General features: G+C 36.0%; 2 protein-coding genes, 1 long non-coding RNA gene and 1 other non-coding gene across 5 annotated transcripts; 2 read left to right on the plus strand and 2 right to left on the minus strand.

Annotated features, from left to right (window-relative positions):
• Positions 1-4,066: 4,066 nt before the first annotated feature.
• On the plus strand, positions 4,067-7,418 carry ztf-14 (C2H2-type domain-containing protein; the record flags this gene model as incomplete). Of its 2 annotated transcripts, NM_001373576.2 has the most annotated exons (9): positions 4,067-4,339; positions 4,404-4,580; positions 4,664-4,851; positions 4,902-5,036; positions 5,677-5,725; positions 5,777-5,820; positions 5,873-6,031; positions 6,078-6,242; positions 6,626-7,418. In NM_001373576.2, the coding sequence occupies 9 exons, from the start codon at positions 4,102-4,104 to the stop codon at positions 6,920-6,922; spliced, it is 1,452 nt and encodes a 483-aa protein (NP_001360586.1). In that variant the 3' UTR covers positions 6,923-7,418. The 2 variants fall into 2 exon arrangements, with proteins under 2 accessions (NP_001360586.1, NP_001360587.1); NM_001373577.2 differs by lacking the exons at positions 5,677-5,725; positions 5,777-5,820 and having other exon boundaries at positions 4,102-4,339; positions 6,626-7,416.
• A 3,938-nt stretch (positions 7,419-11,356) lies between these two features.
• M163.1 (uncharacterized protein) lies at positions 11,357-11,806 on the minus strand (the record flags this gene model as incomplete). The annotated part of the gene is made up of 1 exon (NM_001381149.1): positions 11,357-11,806. One exon carries the CDS (start codon positions 11,804-11,806, stop codon positions 11,357-11,359), a length of 450 nt encoding a protein of 149 aa, NP_001366852.1.
• Positions 11,807-12,321: 515 nt separating this feature from the next.
• M163.17 lies at positions 12,322-12,509 on the plus strand. The gene has a single exon (NR_072538.1). It is a non-coding gene; the product is annotated as an Unclassified non-coding RNA M163.17 (non-coding RNA).
• A 1,172-nt stretch (positions 12,510-13,681) lies between these two features.
• linc-54 lies at positions 13,682-13,850 on the minus strand. Its single transcript, NR_102235.1, has one exon. It is a non-coding gene; the product is annotated as a long non-coding RNA linc-54 (long non-coding RNA).
• Between the last annotated feature and the right edge of the window lie 483 nt (positions 13,851-14,333).

Below are 14,333 nucleotides of genomic sequence, written 5' to 3' on the forward strand. Positions count from 1 at the left end.
GAAAAGTTTAGTTTTAAAATCTAGTAATTTGAAAATTGAAGCTTCCACTTGAAGAAAGCTTTTTGATCTGTAACTTCAACTTTATTCATAAAATGGCTTCGTAAATCATAATTTACAACACAAATCCAGACAGGATTATAAGGAAGACAATGTTCTGTTGAAAAAATCTACTAAATCAATTTGAAAATGATATTTACTGAAACAATTTTTGAAAAAAAAACAGTAAAAACAAACTCTGGCTAGATTTTCTTAATGATTCGAACTGATTAGCAAATTATCATTCATTAACATATTTTTCTAAACTTGCTCACTTCTGTGGTACTTTTTCGGGAACATCCAATAATGAAAAGAACTTGGCGCTACATATATCCCGTAATGATATTATTGCTGCCAACGTAGTTACCCAAAATTCTAGACAAAAGTTGCAACTGGCAAAATCCCCAATTTCCTTTTTTTTTAGTTTCAATTTCCTGAACACTGCGCAAAAAAAAAAAATACAACATCATTTTGAATTTGAGGTTGTGCTGAATTTTCCCCTACATCTTTGCCGGAATATTTCCAAAAATTTAAGATATATCGTCACAGATTTCGGCAGCCTTTTGATTTCCCAGAAGGCAAAATTTTCCCAGAAAAAGCAAATAACTCGTGATAAATGTTGCCCCACCCTATGATTAGACTCTTCTCCAATGCAACTCACACGTTTTGAGATCAGAATTGGCCGAGATTCAGAAGAGCTCACTGATCTCAACGTCACATGTGTGAGTTTTTCATAACCTAGGAAATTGTTTCGACTGCGGAAAAATATATGCAAAAGAACAATTTTCTTTGTGATTAAATCACTTCTAACTACTGTACGATTATTTTAGAAAAAGAAACTTTGCACGGATGGAGGTCTAGTTTTTTTATTTACTAGGTTAAAAAAGAAGCTTCTCCATAAAATTTTTAAATATTCGGTACTTATGTACAAGCCGTACTTTAATAATTTATAACCGTTTTAAAAATTACCGTGACTTGAGAAACAAATTATACGCTCAATTGCTCAAATGAAGAAAGGCACAAATTTTCTAGGCTGGAAATTATTTTTTAATTTTTACAGCCCTATTTTGCTTATTACTGTCTTTTATCATTTTCATTCTGTTGACTTTAGTTGATAAGTTATCGAGAAATAACATATGTTCCATGCAAATCACAAAGTTATAAGACAAACATATATGCATGATGTATATCTTTTTTTTTATTAATTGGTTGGTTGAAATTTTTTTTATTTTTTTGAACTTATCGAAAATCTTACAGTCAGAAGCAAGCTCATTGATATATTTAAATAGGTTTTTTATAGATTACACTTATTTTCAAACCTAATTTCTGAAAACGTATGCTGGTCACATAAAATTAATAATGTGAACTAATCCAACAAGCTGTAGTAAATTCAAATATCTTGAAACTTTCTGTAAGTTGGCAATGTTTTTTTTTTAATGAAAATTTTGGCATTCTTACTATAGGACTTTTATCTGTATCTTCATTGGAGTTTATTTAGAAAATGTAAAATTTCCACCGAATTTAAACGTGCTGACAAAAAATACCATGCCACTTTACACCTTTTTCCAATTATTGATTTCCAAGTTGTTCTAAAAATTAGAGCCTCATACATATTTCTGCACGCTCAGTTTCCATTTTTCGGGTGATTAATACTGTTTTTCTAAGATTTTGCATCTCCTTTCTCAGATTTTATTGTATTTCGAATACACTTTAATTGTACTCGTCATCGTTCCCAAACTCCGAATAAGCCTCAACCACAACAGCTACACTTTTTGTACAAATTTTCATCATTGATACAATATTACAGATGTGCCAGCTCGAGAAACGCGCGGAGCAAACAGGTGTCAAACATCTGTTAACGTTGAACACCAACTCCAAAAATGCCCATAATACTTTCCCTTTCAACTTCCCATTTGTCAATGTTTTCGAAAAGAATTTATTTTTCGGAAATTATTTTCAATTTCATAATTTAGGTCATGAGTGTACATATCTTGTGATTTTTTGATATCTCACACTCTTCATTATTCTTTTTAGACACACATGTCGCGTCTAGACGTATATCCAGCTTCTATGTATGAATCGTCTGTCGAATTAGAGCCAATGTGCAATTGGACTCTTGAGCTTCTCCAAAATTCTTTTTTCTGTTTATATTGTTTCTGTTTGAGAATATTTAAAATTTTGCTTAGCATTCAAGTAATTGTGCCAAAATACTTCTAAAAGTGCAATTTACAAAGATGAAAAACTTTGAAAAAAATGCCAAAAAACCACGTCGACCCTGGCGAAATGTCAAGAGAGTAAGAAACAATCAACTCAAGAAAAAAGAACGCAGGGAACGGAGAAAAAAGTTTTTCCTACTGCAAATAAAGAAAGGGAACTCAAGGCGAGGTTTCATTTTTGAAAGAGCACTTTCGAGTTTTTTGTCATTTTTTTCTGTTTTTTTTTCTTTTGGCAACAACATAATTTCACGTAAAATTATTTCTAGCTCTAAAAAACTATAAACTAGATAGATTCCCATCTTCTGAACATTTGAGTGTATAAAATTATCTTTTGGTTTTTTTTCCATGCATCTGATTTTGCGATGCTGACACACTGGATTCTCGCATAATTGTTATCCTTGGGGTTTTGCGGACACATCAAAAATGACTTAAATGATTCATAGAATTTCTTCTGATTTTTTTGATAGAGGTGTTTAAAATTTTTTTTCGTTTTAATGCAGTGTAAATGCAATGCTGCTTGAGTCGAGTTTTTTACATCAATATTGATCACGATCAAGCATAACTTGAGAAGTGAAGCTATATATTTGTCGTTAAGGTAGAGTAGATACATTTTAAGGTAGATCACTTTTTTGGATCAAGTTTTTAGATGTCTAATGAAAAGTTATTAGAAAGTGTTACAATTTCTGCACGGTGGGGATGAACACCATTCATTTTGCAAGCTGACTGTGCTTTCATCAAATAAAAACCATCTATAACCTATATCCTATTTGCTCTACCCTCTTTCCAATTCTCACGGGTGGCCTCAAACATGCGGCACACACACACTGAGAGCTGAGTGTGTGTGTGTGTGTGTGTGCTTGTGGGCTGTGTTTATCTGGCGCCTTGCTCCCTTGAAATTGCCCTCATTTTCACTTGACAAATACGTTTCTTATGGGTCCTCTTGTCCTTTTTTTCTTCAAAATTTGACATGCCAAACGGCTTTGGCATCCGAAAAGAAGGAGAGGATGAAAATGGAAACATCGGGAAAAGAAAAAAGTGAAAATAATTTAAAAAAAAGCACGTTTACTTAACACAAGTTGTTCTTTGAGGCGCCCCGTGTGCCTCCGGCGCGAGTCCGTCTAGAGATGGGGGACGGGTTCGTTTTCATTTTGTTTCGTTTCTCTTTCCAGTGTTTACACTTCATCTCCTATAAATGCGTGAGGTCGTCAGTGCTAGTCCTCTCATATCATTTCTCGATTTTTGAACATATTTCTAATCATCTGCTTGCGCTGGCCAGTGGGTATCACATAATCTTTGCCTTCACATTTATAGTTTCTATAATATTTTGCCATAAAAGTTCTTACCTTTCAAAAGAGTTACCTCTCATCTCATTTTTAATAGAATATCTTGTTTTTTTTTCGTAGAAGTGCTTTCTAATCTTCAATGATTCAAAAGAATGAAAAAATGCAGGTTTCTGCTATTTCATGCTTCGTTTTTTTTATTCTGTTATGCAACATAGACATTTGCAACAAATCATGCAAAGTTTGTTCAAACGTTTTGTAATATCAGGATAAACCATCAAAGTTTTGTAAAAGATAACTGGTTTGTATGAATGTTTTCTATTAGCCTTGCACTTTTTTGTTCTTTGATGACAGCTCATATCTTAGCTGTTTTAAGTTTTATCAAAGATTGCTCAACATAAAAATAGAATATGACATTAGAAATTAAAAGTAGGGGATACTAGGGGACAACAAAACTTAATTTTTCGAAAAAGTTTTATTACGACTGTTGCTTCCTTAAATTTATAATACCAGTCTTATTAATATTGTATACAGATATCAAACTTGGATCACAAGAATCTATCAGAACCATGATTCCAAATAACACAAACTTCAATCTTCTTCACGTTGTGCCTCCGTATCCCAATGCATTAGATGTGACTCATCAGAATTCGGGCAACTCATCGCCGTCCCTGCATAACTACTCGTCAATGTCGCCAGCATCATCGGTGTCGAATACCGTGTACAATAGTTCAGAAGTGAGCCCGATGGGAACGGGAGATGCCAGTTGGAATAAGGCGCCAAACTACTTTGAACGACCTAAACCAGGTATTATTAATATTATTGTTATTTTTTCATAACATGAATGAAAAATTTGAATGACCGATTTCAGACCGCCACATTGTATTGAACCCGCTTGGATCACCAGATATTGGAGCTCAATTCCAAAGTCCAGCTTCTTCCATCATGAATACAATCAATTCTTTGGTTCATGGATCATCCGGTGGCTTATTGCAGGTCCAACAAAGTCAATATTTCGGACCTGCTGAACTGAATCCTAATCTCAAAAGTAAGTTCATTTAAAACGCTTTTTTATAAACACATCATCACACGTAAAATCACCAAGTGTCAACAACTGTTCAATTTTATCAGGGCCACACGACGCAACTACTTCCACAGAGTTTGGAGCATTATCAGTTGTTCCAATCCCATTTGATTGCAATCAAACTACTGGTGGCATTGAACAGACAATACGTGAGGTGGCAACAAATAAAAGAGAAAGAGTGGATGAAGAGCTTGATGTCATCATCCCAAAGAAGCAACCACGACTTTCAGTAAATGTGAATTTTGTGGAGAAAATTTTAAAATATTCACTAAAAATAAATTTCAGGGTAAGCGAATTGGACGGCCACCAGGCTCATGTAAAGCCAACTACATTCCACCAACAAAAATCACGGAACAAAATGATGAAGACGTGCGTCAGTGTCTATGGGACGGGTGCACATTGACACTTGACGATCGAGCGGTAAGAAAATTTCAAATAGTGTATTTTTATTGTAGAACCTAAATTTGATAGAACATTATAAAAATCGTGGTGACAAATATTTTTAATTAAAAATTTTTAATGCTGTAGTAATCAGCAACTCAAAACATATAGAATTGCCTTATTGCAACTTTTCAAAAAAAAAAATTAATTTTAAATTTTTTTAAATTTAATTTTTTACATTAATCATATTCTAAAAATGATCTACAGCTTTTGAAAATTTTCAAAGAATTTCCCACATTTTTTGAGAGGTTGTTGAACTTTCCAGAAAAAAACATTCTGTAAGTTTCAGAATTTTAAATTTTGAACTGACTATCAAATTTGATCACTATTTCGGTGAATAAAACAGGCAATAGAGGGGGACTTTTTTTTCGGAGTTTTTGAAGATATGTAGGCCTTTTTAAAACATTCCTGAGTATTACTTTTTCAAAAAATTTTCTCAAAGTATTCCAATTTTCTGCCGTTGATAGACGTAGAAAACTATGCAAGAATTAGAAAATTCGTTGAAAATTTTAGAATTTTTTAGAGACCTTACAAGCTTTGTGAACTAAAACTTTATGGTTCATTCTGAAACCTTAGATTTTTTTGAAATTTCGAGAATGTGTAAAAAAGTCATATTTAGACGTTCTTCGTGCACGTTGATAATCACATCCAAAAGAATGAGGTAAATTGTAAGTGGAGGTATTGCGAGCGATCATTCAAGCAAACCTACGAGTTTACAGCTCACAAGCGCACCCACACAAAGCAAAAATTATATTGCTGCGAAGTGAGTAGCCAAGTATCAAAAAAAGGTTTTTCAATGTTTTTACAATTGACAGGTTTGTCCGAAACGATACGGTCGATTAGAGAATCTGAAGACTCACAGACGTACTCATACAGGTGAGAAACCGTACCACTGCAATGTACCAAATTGTAACAAAAGCTTCACCAATGCTTCCGATCGTTCCAAACATTCAAAGCGCACCCACTCCAATGAGGTTCTTCGAAATTCTATAAGATTTATTTCCAACATCAGTTATACAGAAACCGTATTGCTGCGACTTTGGAAGCTGTGCTTGTGCCTACACCGATCCATCGTCACTCAGAAAGCATGTAAAGTCGAAACATCCCGAACATCATGCCATGAAAATGGCTATGCGAAAAACTCAACGAAAATCAATAAAACAAATTGCTTCAGAGAAAGTACAGGTAGGAACAGGCAAAGCTTCGATTTTTTGTGTCTTTGTAGGTTTGCTATATTTGTGAAAAAAAGGCCGACTTCAACGTTTTCCCAAAAAATTAACGCAGAAATTGTGAAGTAAACAAAAAATTTGTTAACATTTTTGTTCAAAAAAATTCTTATCAATTGTCCACGTGGAGTCAGAAAGTCCCATTTCGCTTTGATCTAAGAAAAATGCGGGAGAAGAGACGCAGACAACTCAACTGATTTTGCATGGTTGAAAAAAAATTCCCACATTTTTTGTAGATCACACCGCAATGAGACAGCCTGACAGCACGTGGTTGTCTATTTTTATAGAAACTGCACAATATGGAAAATAGTATAAAATAGAATAAATAAATAAAAATTACAGATGTCGCCATTGCCAACGGCTGCCGAAGCACCAATTTCCCCTCAACAGAACTTGCCAACACTGCCACTCAACATGATCCCACCACCACTGCAGACTCAACTTCCACTACGTGTCCCACCATTCACTGGAATGCCATTTGCGAATCCAGCACTCCAACTCTTTTTGGCTACGCAAATGAGAATGGCTCCGCCAATGACTCCGTTTCCCCTCCCGCAACTCACTTCTCTGAATGTCAGCCCGCTTGACTTGGCTGCGATTTTAGCCGGCGCTGCCACCCCAAAACCTTCAACAGATTGATTCTGGATGCCAGTTTTTCTTTTTTACTATGTGAAACTTCAAAAAATTCCGGAAATATCAATTACAAATTCATTTCATCTACTATCACTGTTGTAGTAACTACAGCTAAAATTTAGTTTTTATTTCAAATTATAGGCTCTTGATTATTTCATTATACCCAATATCTTAATATACAGTTTTGACAAACAACGTAAAGCTTCAAACCAAAAAACCCAAAAAATAGACAATTAAAGTTTTTAATTAAAATTGAACCAACAGTTTTTAATATTTGCAATTATTTCACTGTGCAAGTTTAATTGTTTTTCTTTGATTTTTATGTTCATTTCTGATTTCCTCCTGTGTAGTTTTTTTTTAATTTTGATTGTGATCTCTTGTAGTTACGTACCTCTTTATTTTATTTCCTACCTCTTTTATGAAACTTTTTTCACCATTGCATTGGTTTTTATTACTATTATTATTCTACCTTTAATCTGAAAATAAAAAATATGCACGAAAATATATCAAGATTTCATAAAAAGATTTCCATAAAGTTTTTATGGTGGTTAGAAATTTCTAAAAAAAAATAGTCAAAATTTACAAAAATCAGCATCAGCGGATACAGTTTTTATTAAATTATCACACTTTAATGTTTTGATAATTTATTTTGATAATTCACCTTGATTGAGGCATTGCTCCACTCTAAATTGTTTTATTAAACTTACATAAGTATTTTTGTAGCCGGACCCCCAAAAATTTTCAATCAGTTATTGCAAACATTTTTCACAGTTATAAAAAATCTTTGATAATATCATTTTTTAATTTTTTTAAACATTTTGAAATTAGTTATCCAATATTTTTATATTTTCAATATTTTCGTAAAATAGTCACTGTAAACACCAATAAAATATCACACTCAAATAGCTTTTTTTTAACGCACTGCCTCGTGGATTTTTCACGTATATTCTTCATATCAATTCGGATTTTAATCTATTCCCAAGTTCGCTTTACACAAATCTATCTACTTGTTGGTTTTCTTCCAAAATGTGTTCCCATCAGTTTGGTACATTGCACCCGCCAAGGCCTTATGATGATCTTCAGAGACCTTCAGACTGCCTGACATCATTAACTTTTTTCTGAACACTCACTAATCATTTGTCCGGGTCTCTCATTCACATGCCAGCTGGCCTTCTGATATCGAAAACTGAACTTCTTGGCAGTTGTTTTTTGAAATAAAAGTGCAAGGCATCGGGTGGATAGGTCTTGAGGAGAGACGGAAGATCTATATGTGGTTAAGGATCATGACGCTTAAGGAACATAAGTTTTTAGTAATTTTTTGGCGGCTGTAATGACTTCCAAATATAACTTGAATAAGTTCAAATTTGTATAAGTTCTACAATCTTATACTTCCTGCACTTTTCAAACTTTTCAAATTCGTAAATTTATTTGAATTGTTCAAAGAGTACTCGGTTCAATGATGTGGAAAACTGGTATTGCAACTTGTTTGATGAGAAACGGAAACTTGATTAATGTCTTCCTTCGTGTAAGTGGCATTGAAAGTTGTTGGCAACATCCGATGAGTTATTGGGTGGGCGACTTTCTGACTAGTGAGAAATTGCGTAGATCGAAATCTTAACTAAGAACTTGATGCAAAGAAAAAACCATCTCCCTATCTCGCAGAAGACAAAAAACCATATGCTCTTTCAAACCGGTCAGCTGATAAGATCTGTTCGCAACGACGTCATTTTTCGCATCATCTTATCAGTATTCATTTTTATATCATATTGTTTCCTATTAATTCAAATGGAAATTTAAATTCAAATCTAGAAAATTTAGTTTTTTGTTTCCAACTACCTGTCAATCTAAAAAATTTTAAATATAGCCGCTTATTGTCTATAGAAGTCTGCTTTTTATTACCACTTGATAAGAACTGATTGTGCTTTACGACATTTGAATGGCATGCGGTAGACGGCGTGATAGTAAGAGTAAATTGCATTTTGCAGCGCCGATAGCTGATTTGAAATTGAAATTTCGGTCTCAAGTAATGAGCGGAAGTCACGTGATATATGTGCTAAAAAGGAAATTTTAGAAGTGAAGTAGCGGTGGTGACGGTATTTTTTTTTTTGCAAAAAGTGTTCAATTACCCATGGCACTAATCTTCATGTGACCGATGACTGTGTGTGTTTGTGCTTCCTTAGTGGCGCCAAACTTTTTATTTGGGTATGGGAATAATATTCGAATTTCCGTCTGAAGTGGTTGGCGGCAGCGCCAGAAAGTGGAATTTGATTATCTGAACATAAATATAATATCAATGAAATGAAGCATCGGAAGAAGTTTTTTTGAAGAAACTTAGGCTTTCACGCAAAACTGAAAGGGAAATTTTTTACAGTATCTCAATTTTACAGATGTTTAATTAGTCACCAGTTTTAAAAATAAATTTCAAGGTTCAGTAAAACTATGATTACTTCAAAAAGTATGAAAAGGACGTGAAAATTGTTGAAGGTAGAGTACGGAAATCTGGGAAATATTTTCAAATGACTCCAAATTTTCCCCTGATTCCGAATATCTATATGAAACAATTTAAAACAATTATCCTGATTTTATATTTGAGCTTGAAATCACGATTTTCATTTACGTCCCCATGAGTTTTTCAAATGTGCGCCGAAATAAATTATCCGTGAAGCGCATTTACCTCATTTAATTTTCTCCATTTATTTTTAATTTTTTCAGTTTTTAAGCAATTTTCACTTAATTTTGTCGCATATTATCGGATTTTTTTTTGAAAAATATATTCTTTCGTGCCGATTGAACATTGAAAAAAGTAAAAATAAATGGGGAAAATTAAATGAGGCAAATGTGCTCCAAGGATAATTTATTTTGGCGCGCATTTGAAAAAGCTCATGGGGACGCAAATGAGAATCGCGATTTTAAGCTCAAATATAAAATCAGGGAAATTTTTTTTCAGATATTCGGAATCAGGGAAACATTTGGAGTCATTTGAAAATATTTCCCAGATTTAGGTACTCCTCTTAAATCTTTAAAGGATCTCTAATTAACACACGATTTCTGACCAGGAACCAATTATTCAGATAAAATATCCGACGTCAACCTGCAATTCAGCCTGCAAACTAAACCTTGGCATGTTGCCAACCAATACACATCGTGACACCCATCTCGACTGTTCCCGTTTGCAAACCCGCTGTTTACATTTTATGCAACTAAATTTTTGATCGTCGGCATTGTTGTTCTGCTCGTTGAGGTCTGAACTATTTCCAACCGCATGATACGCCGTATTGTGTTGTCGAGATCAAAAAGCCACGGGACCGCTAGGCAACCTGTCAAAAGGACACGGACACATGACTGTTTTTTGACCTAAACTGCCAGACATCTCCAGGAAACGTCAAGATCAAAGTATTCTCAGACGACTGCGTCGTTTCAAATTTTTTATTGTAAGAAAACAAATTGTTTTGAATTTCTTGTCCTTTTTAGCACGTGACAAAACATTTTCTCAATAACTTCTTATCAACATATCAACCTATCAATCATCTTGTGACAACTGTACAGATAAATGTATACCCAAGGTTTATTAATATTATCAGTTGAACCACAAAGTGTTCAACTATATTTCTACATCGTTGTAGTATTTTGTTTCCATATTGAGGAGGAAAGATAGGAGGGATGAGGGGGGAGAAATGGACATCTATACAAAATGCTAATCACAAAAAGTTATCATCGTAGAAACTATGCGGAAGTGTATGTATCTCATGGTCATAAAAAAATATCATATTCAATTAAGGGGTGTGAAAAGTGGAAGAAATAAGGAGAAAAAGAAGCGACCCAAGATTGTGGTTTGTGTGAAACGAGCTATTCAATGTGCAATGATTATGGTAATGTGAGGTGATTCGGCGGGAGTCCGATAGAAGAGAAATTGAAGGTGGAATCCGTGAGGTCAACTTTGTCATTGAGCACACACGCTCACAAAGTGCAGGAGGTATCAGAATACAATTGAGAAGAGTGAGAGGGAAGAGTTGAACGGGGATATTTAGAACGGGGAAGCAAAAAACGGGAGAAAAATGTGATTGGCAATGGTTTCTTTCATTGTTGAGTTGAGTGACGGAAATGTTTTTGGCTTTGCTTTAATTGTTGACGAATATAATGCAGATACTGGGGAATACTGAAAAAAATCGTTTAAATATTTGAACTATGCTTACACAAGTGTTTTCGTCATCAAAGAAATATGTTAAATATACGGAAAGTCTCTTGTTACATTAAATATTCCTAGACTAATATTGCATAATGTATGCTCCCACCATTTGCATGGTCTCAGAATACAAAGTGTACTTAGATGTCGGAAGGCCCTCTTGTGCATAAATCGCCTGTCAACGCCGACACTGTGTACCAATGCAGTAATACTACTTGTAACAACAACTCACCTTGTTAGAGAAAAAGATAAATGACTCATTTGAGTACAAGATGAACGTTCTCAACGTAGCTGATCAGTTGCCGTAACTTGCGCTCGTTCTCCGCCAGCAGCTGTTCAAAGAGGTCATCATTCATCTCGGCAATTTTTTGCTGTGTTATCGCCTCGTCATTGTTTCCGATTTGTTCGTTGACGTCATTCTCATCTGGCTGATTGTCGTTTTCGCTTGTCTGTTCGATCTCCTCGATGACACCTCCTGAGAAACCGTTTTGCATCATGATGAACTGATCCTCTGCATTTTCGGAATGATGGTTCTGCTGAACGTCTTCATCTTGATCATCATCAAACTGAAACTGTTGCTGATGATTCCACCGGTAGTAGTTGTCTCTCCAGACTTGTTGATCGTCGCGATTACTGTATGCAATGTTGATCGGAGCTGACTGCATTCGCGAAGAAGAGCTCAGAACCGGCTGTGGTTGACGAGCCATTGTGAATTGATAAATATGAATGAAGGGGGACCCAAGCTGGAAAAGAAATACAGTTAAAGAGGCGAAAAAAGGAAATTGAATCGAGAATTGGATCCTTGCAAAAAAGAAAGTGGTACGAAAATCTGATAGCAAGAAGACGGTGAGTGGGGTGAGTGGGGCGTGAGCGCAGACACATTTGAAACTGCACGAGACAAAAGGTCACATGTTTCAGTTTGTCTCAAAGATCGATTGGGGCTAAAAATAAGCTGATAAGCATATGAAAGATGGTCTGATGTTTAGAGCTATTCAGTATCAAAATATCAAATGGCAACTGCAAAAAAGGATATATCACGGATGAGAGGGGGGAAAGGGAAATGAGGAAAAAAAAGGAAATCATTTGTAAACTACTGATAATGATGGCTGAGTCTTCTTGTCTCACCATCTGGCAACATGTGTTGCTATACCTTGACCCCCTCCCCACAATTGCATTATCAATTGGAAGGCAGAATAAAAGAGAAAAAGCGAGCAGAATGTGCACACACACTCACACACATACACAGATTCATACACTCAGTTACATACTCGTATACACACCCTGATCGGCGGCGGCGGCCCGCACCATCACCAAACCACTGTGGCATGGGGTGGGGGAACTACTTGTGGAGGGGAGAAGAGGGCAGGACCCCGTCCAAACGAGACGAGCCAATTGTCAAGGACAAAGGCGGACGTTGTGATCGGACGGCGGGTGAGGATGGAGGGTGTTTCTCTGCGTCTCGTTCGGAAAAAATGGAACTGTTCGATTGCGGAGCGGCCGAAGTGATGAACACGAAAAATTGAATAATGGGGCAGGGGGCGGAGCTGTGGGTGGTACTGGCAGACGTATAGTTTATCAGCAGCAGTTAACGGCTGTTTTATCAGGTGCACAAAAACGTTTAGCACAGTTTTTGAAAAAGTAATCAGGCAGATGCTGATGTGGTCTCATAGAACTTCTGTGGAATCCGGTACAAGATAACAAAAGTTCAGACACATAGCACTATCAAGAGTTGAAGTAAATTTTTGATTTTAAAGTACTTGTACATATGTTCATTTTTAAGGCTTCAACTTACAGCATAGTAACTTTTTGAAATTTTAATTAAATATTTTTTAATTCGAAATTTCCTATAAGATAACAGTACAGTTGCATTTTTGAAAGCTTTTCTCAATTTTTGGCCCGCAACTGGAATAAATATTCAGATTCGGAAACTTTTTGGCTTCCTAATATGCCCCGCATGCTGCTGATGCCCCTTTCCCACCCAAATTTTAAGAAAGCATGGTTTTCATAGCGTTTCACACTGCTTCTCACAATTTTATCGCGCAGATCGTATCGCTGTTGAACGGTTTAGCCGTCTCTCAACGGGCCACCTATATTCTGACTTTTTCGTCCAAATTGCTTTTTGCTTTTTAACGATAGAATTTTCAAGAGATCCAGTGAGATAAAAGTGTGAAAAAATCTACAAGTCCCGGCTGATCTTTCATCGGGTGGTCCGCGGGAAGTAAAAAAGTGCAAAGCGGTAAACAAAGAAGATCAGAAAAGTGTGTAATTTTGACAAAAAAAATTGCGAAGAACAGCTGAGGCAGACAAAAGTACCAAGAAAGTACCAAAGTTTATCAAAAAAAAGCTTATGGGGGTTCACGGTAACTTTCGAGCGTCTCAGGGTAAGATTGTGCAGCGTTCGCAAAAAGTAAATTTTCTCTCTCTCTCTGTTCTCCTCGAAAAAAAATCGAAAACCAGTAACGAGTTCTTTCAAGTGGCAAGATGACAAATAACTCGCCCATATGCCCTAAACTTGCACTTTTAAATTAGTTTATAGAGTTTGTGCTTAGCTGAGCACTGTGAGCTTGTATGTTTTGCTGAATATAAATATAACTTTTTGTTGAAATATGATAAAATGGTTGTATAAAAGAAGAGAGAAAGAACAACAACAAAAAATTTATGTGTCAAAAAAAACTGAACGGGCGCTGCGGAATATGGGGAAGAGGGGAAGAGGGAGGAATATCGAACACAATCGTTGGGAATGATGTTTGCTTTTCTTCATGACGGCGCTCAAAACACAGTCTGCAACATTACCAAAATCTGGCTCTAATGAAGGTGCACCAGGGAAGACCCATAAAATGATTATCACTCGCTTACTCGTTGTGCCCCTCACAGAGTTTCGTGCCCTCCCACTTTTGCGGGCAATATTTCGAAAAGTTTCGTATTTTTTTCTCGCCAGAGATAAGGCAGATAGCAGGAGCGTGTCAGAGAGGCCCGACAGATTTTTTTTTCATCTCCGTCGTTTTCTCTCACTGCCTCTCGGTCAACAACCACACGCAGCACACACACATACCCCCCAACACACGGGAGTAGTGAAAGACAAATACAGACCGAGACTCCAGACGGGAGACCCCCCCCCCCCCCTCTCCTCAGATACCGTCCGTTGTTTTTGGTGGTGGTGGTGGCAGAACAAAAAATTGAAAAGAGAGGGGAGAGACGGGGAGCGGAGAAATAAGAACAGCAGCCGAAAAACGA

This window comes from Caenorhabditis elegans, chromosome X, assembly GCF_000002985.6.
Source record: "Caenorhabditis elegans chromosome X".
Classification (NCBI taxonomy): Eukaryota; Metazoa; Nematoda; class Chromadorea; order Rhabditida; family Rhabditidae; genus Caenorhabditis; species Caenorhabditis elegans.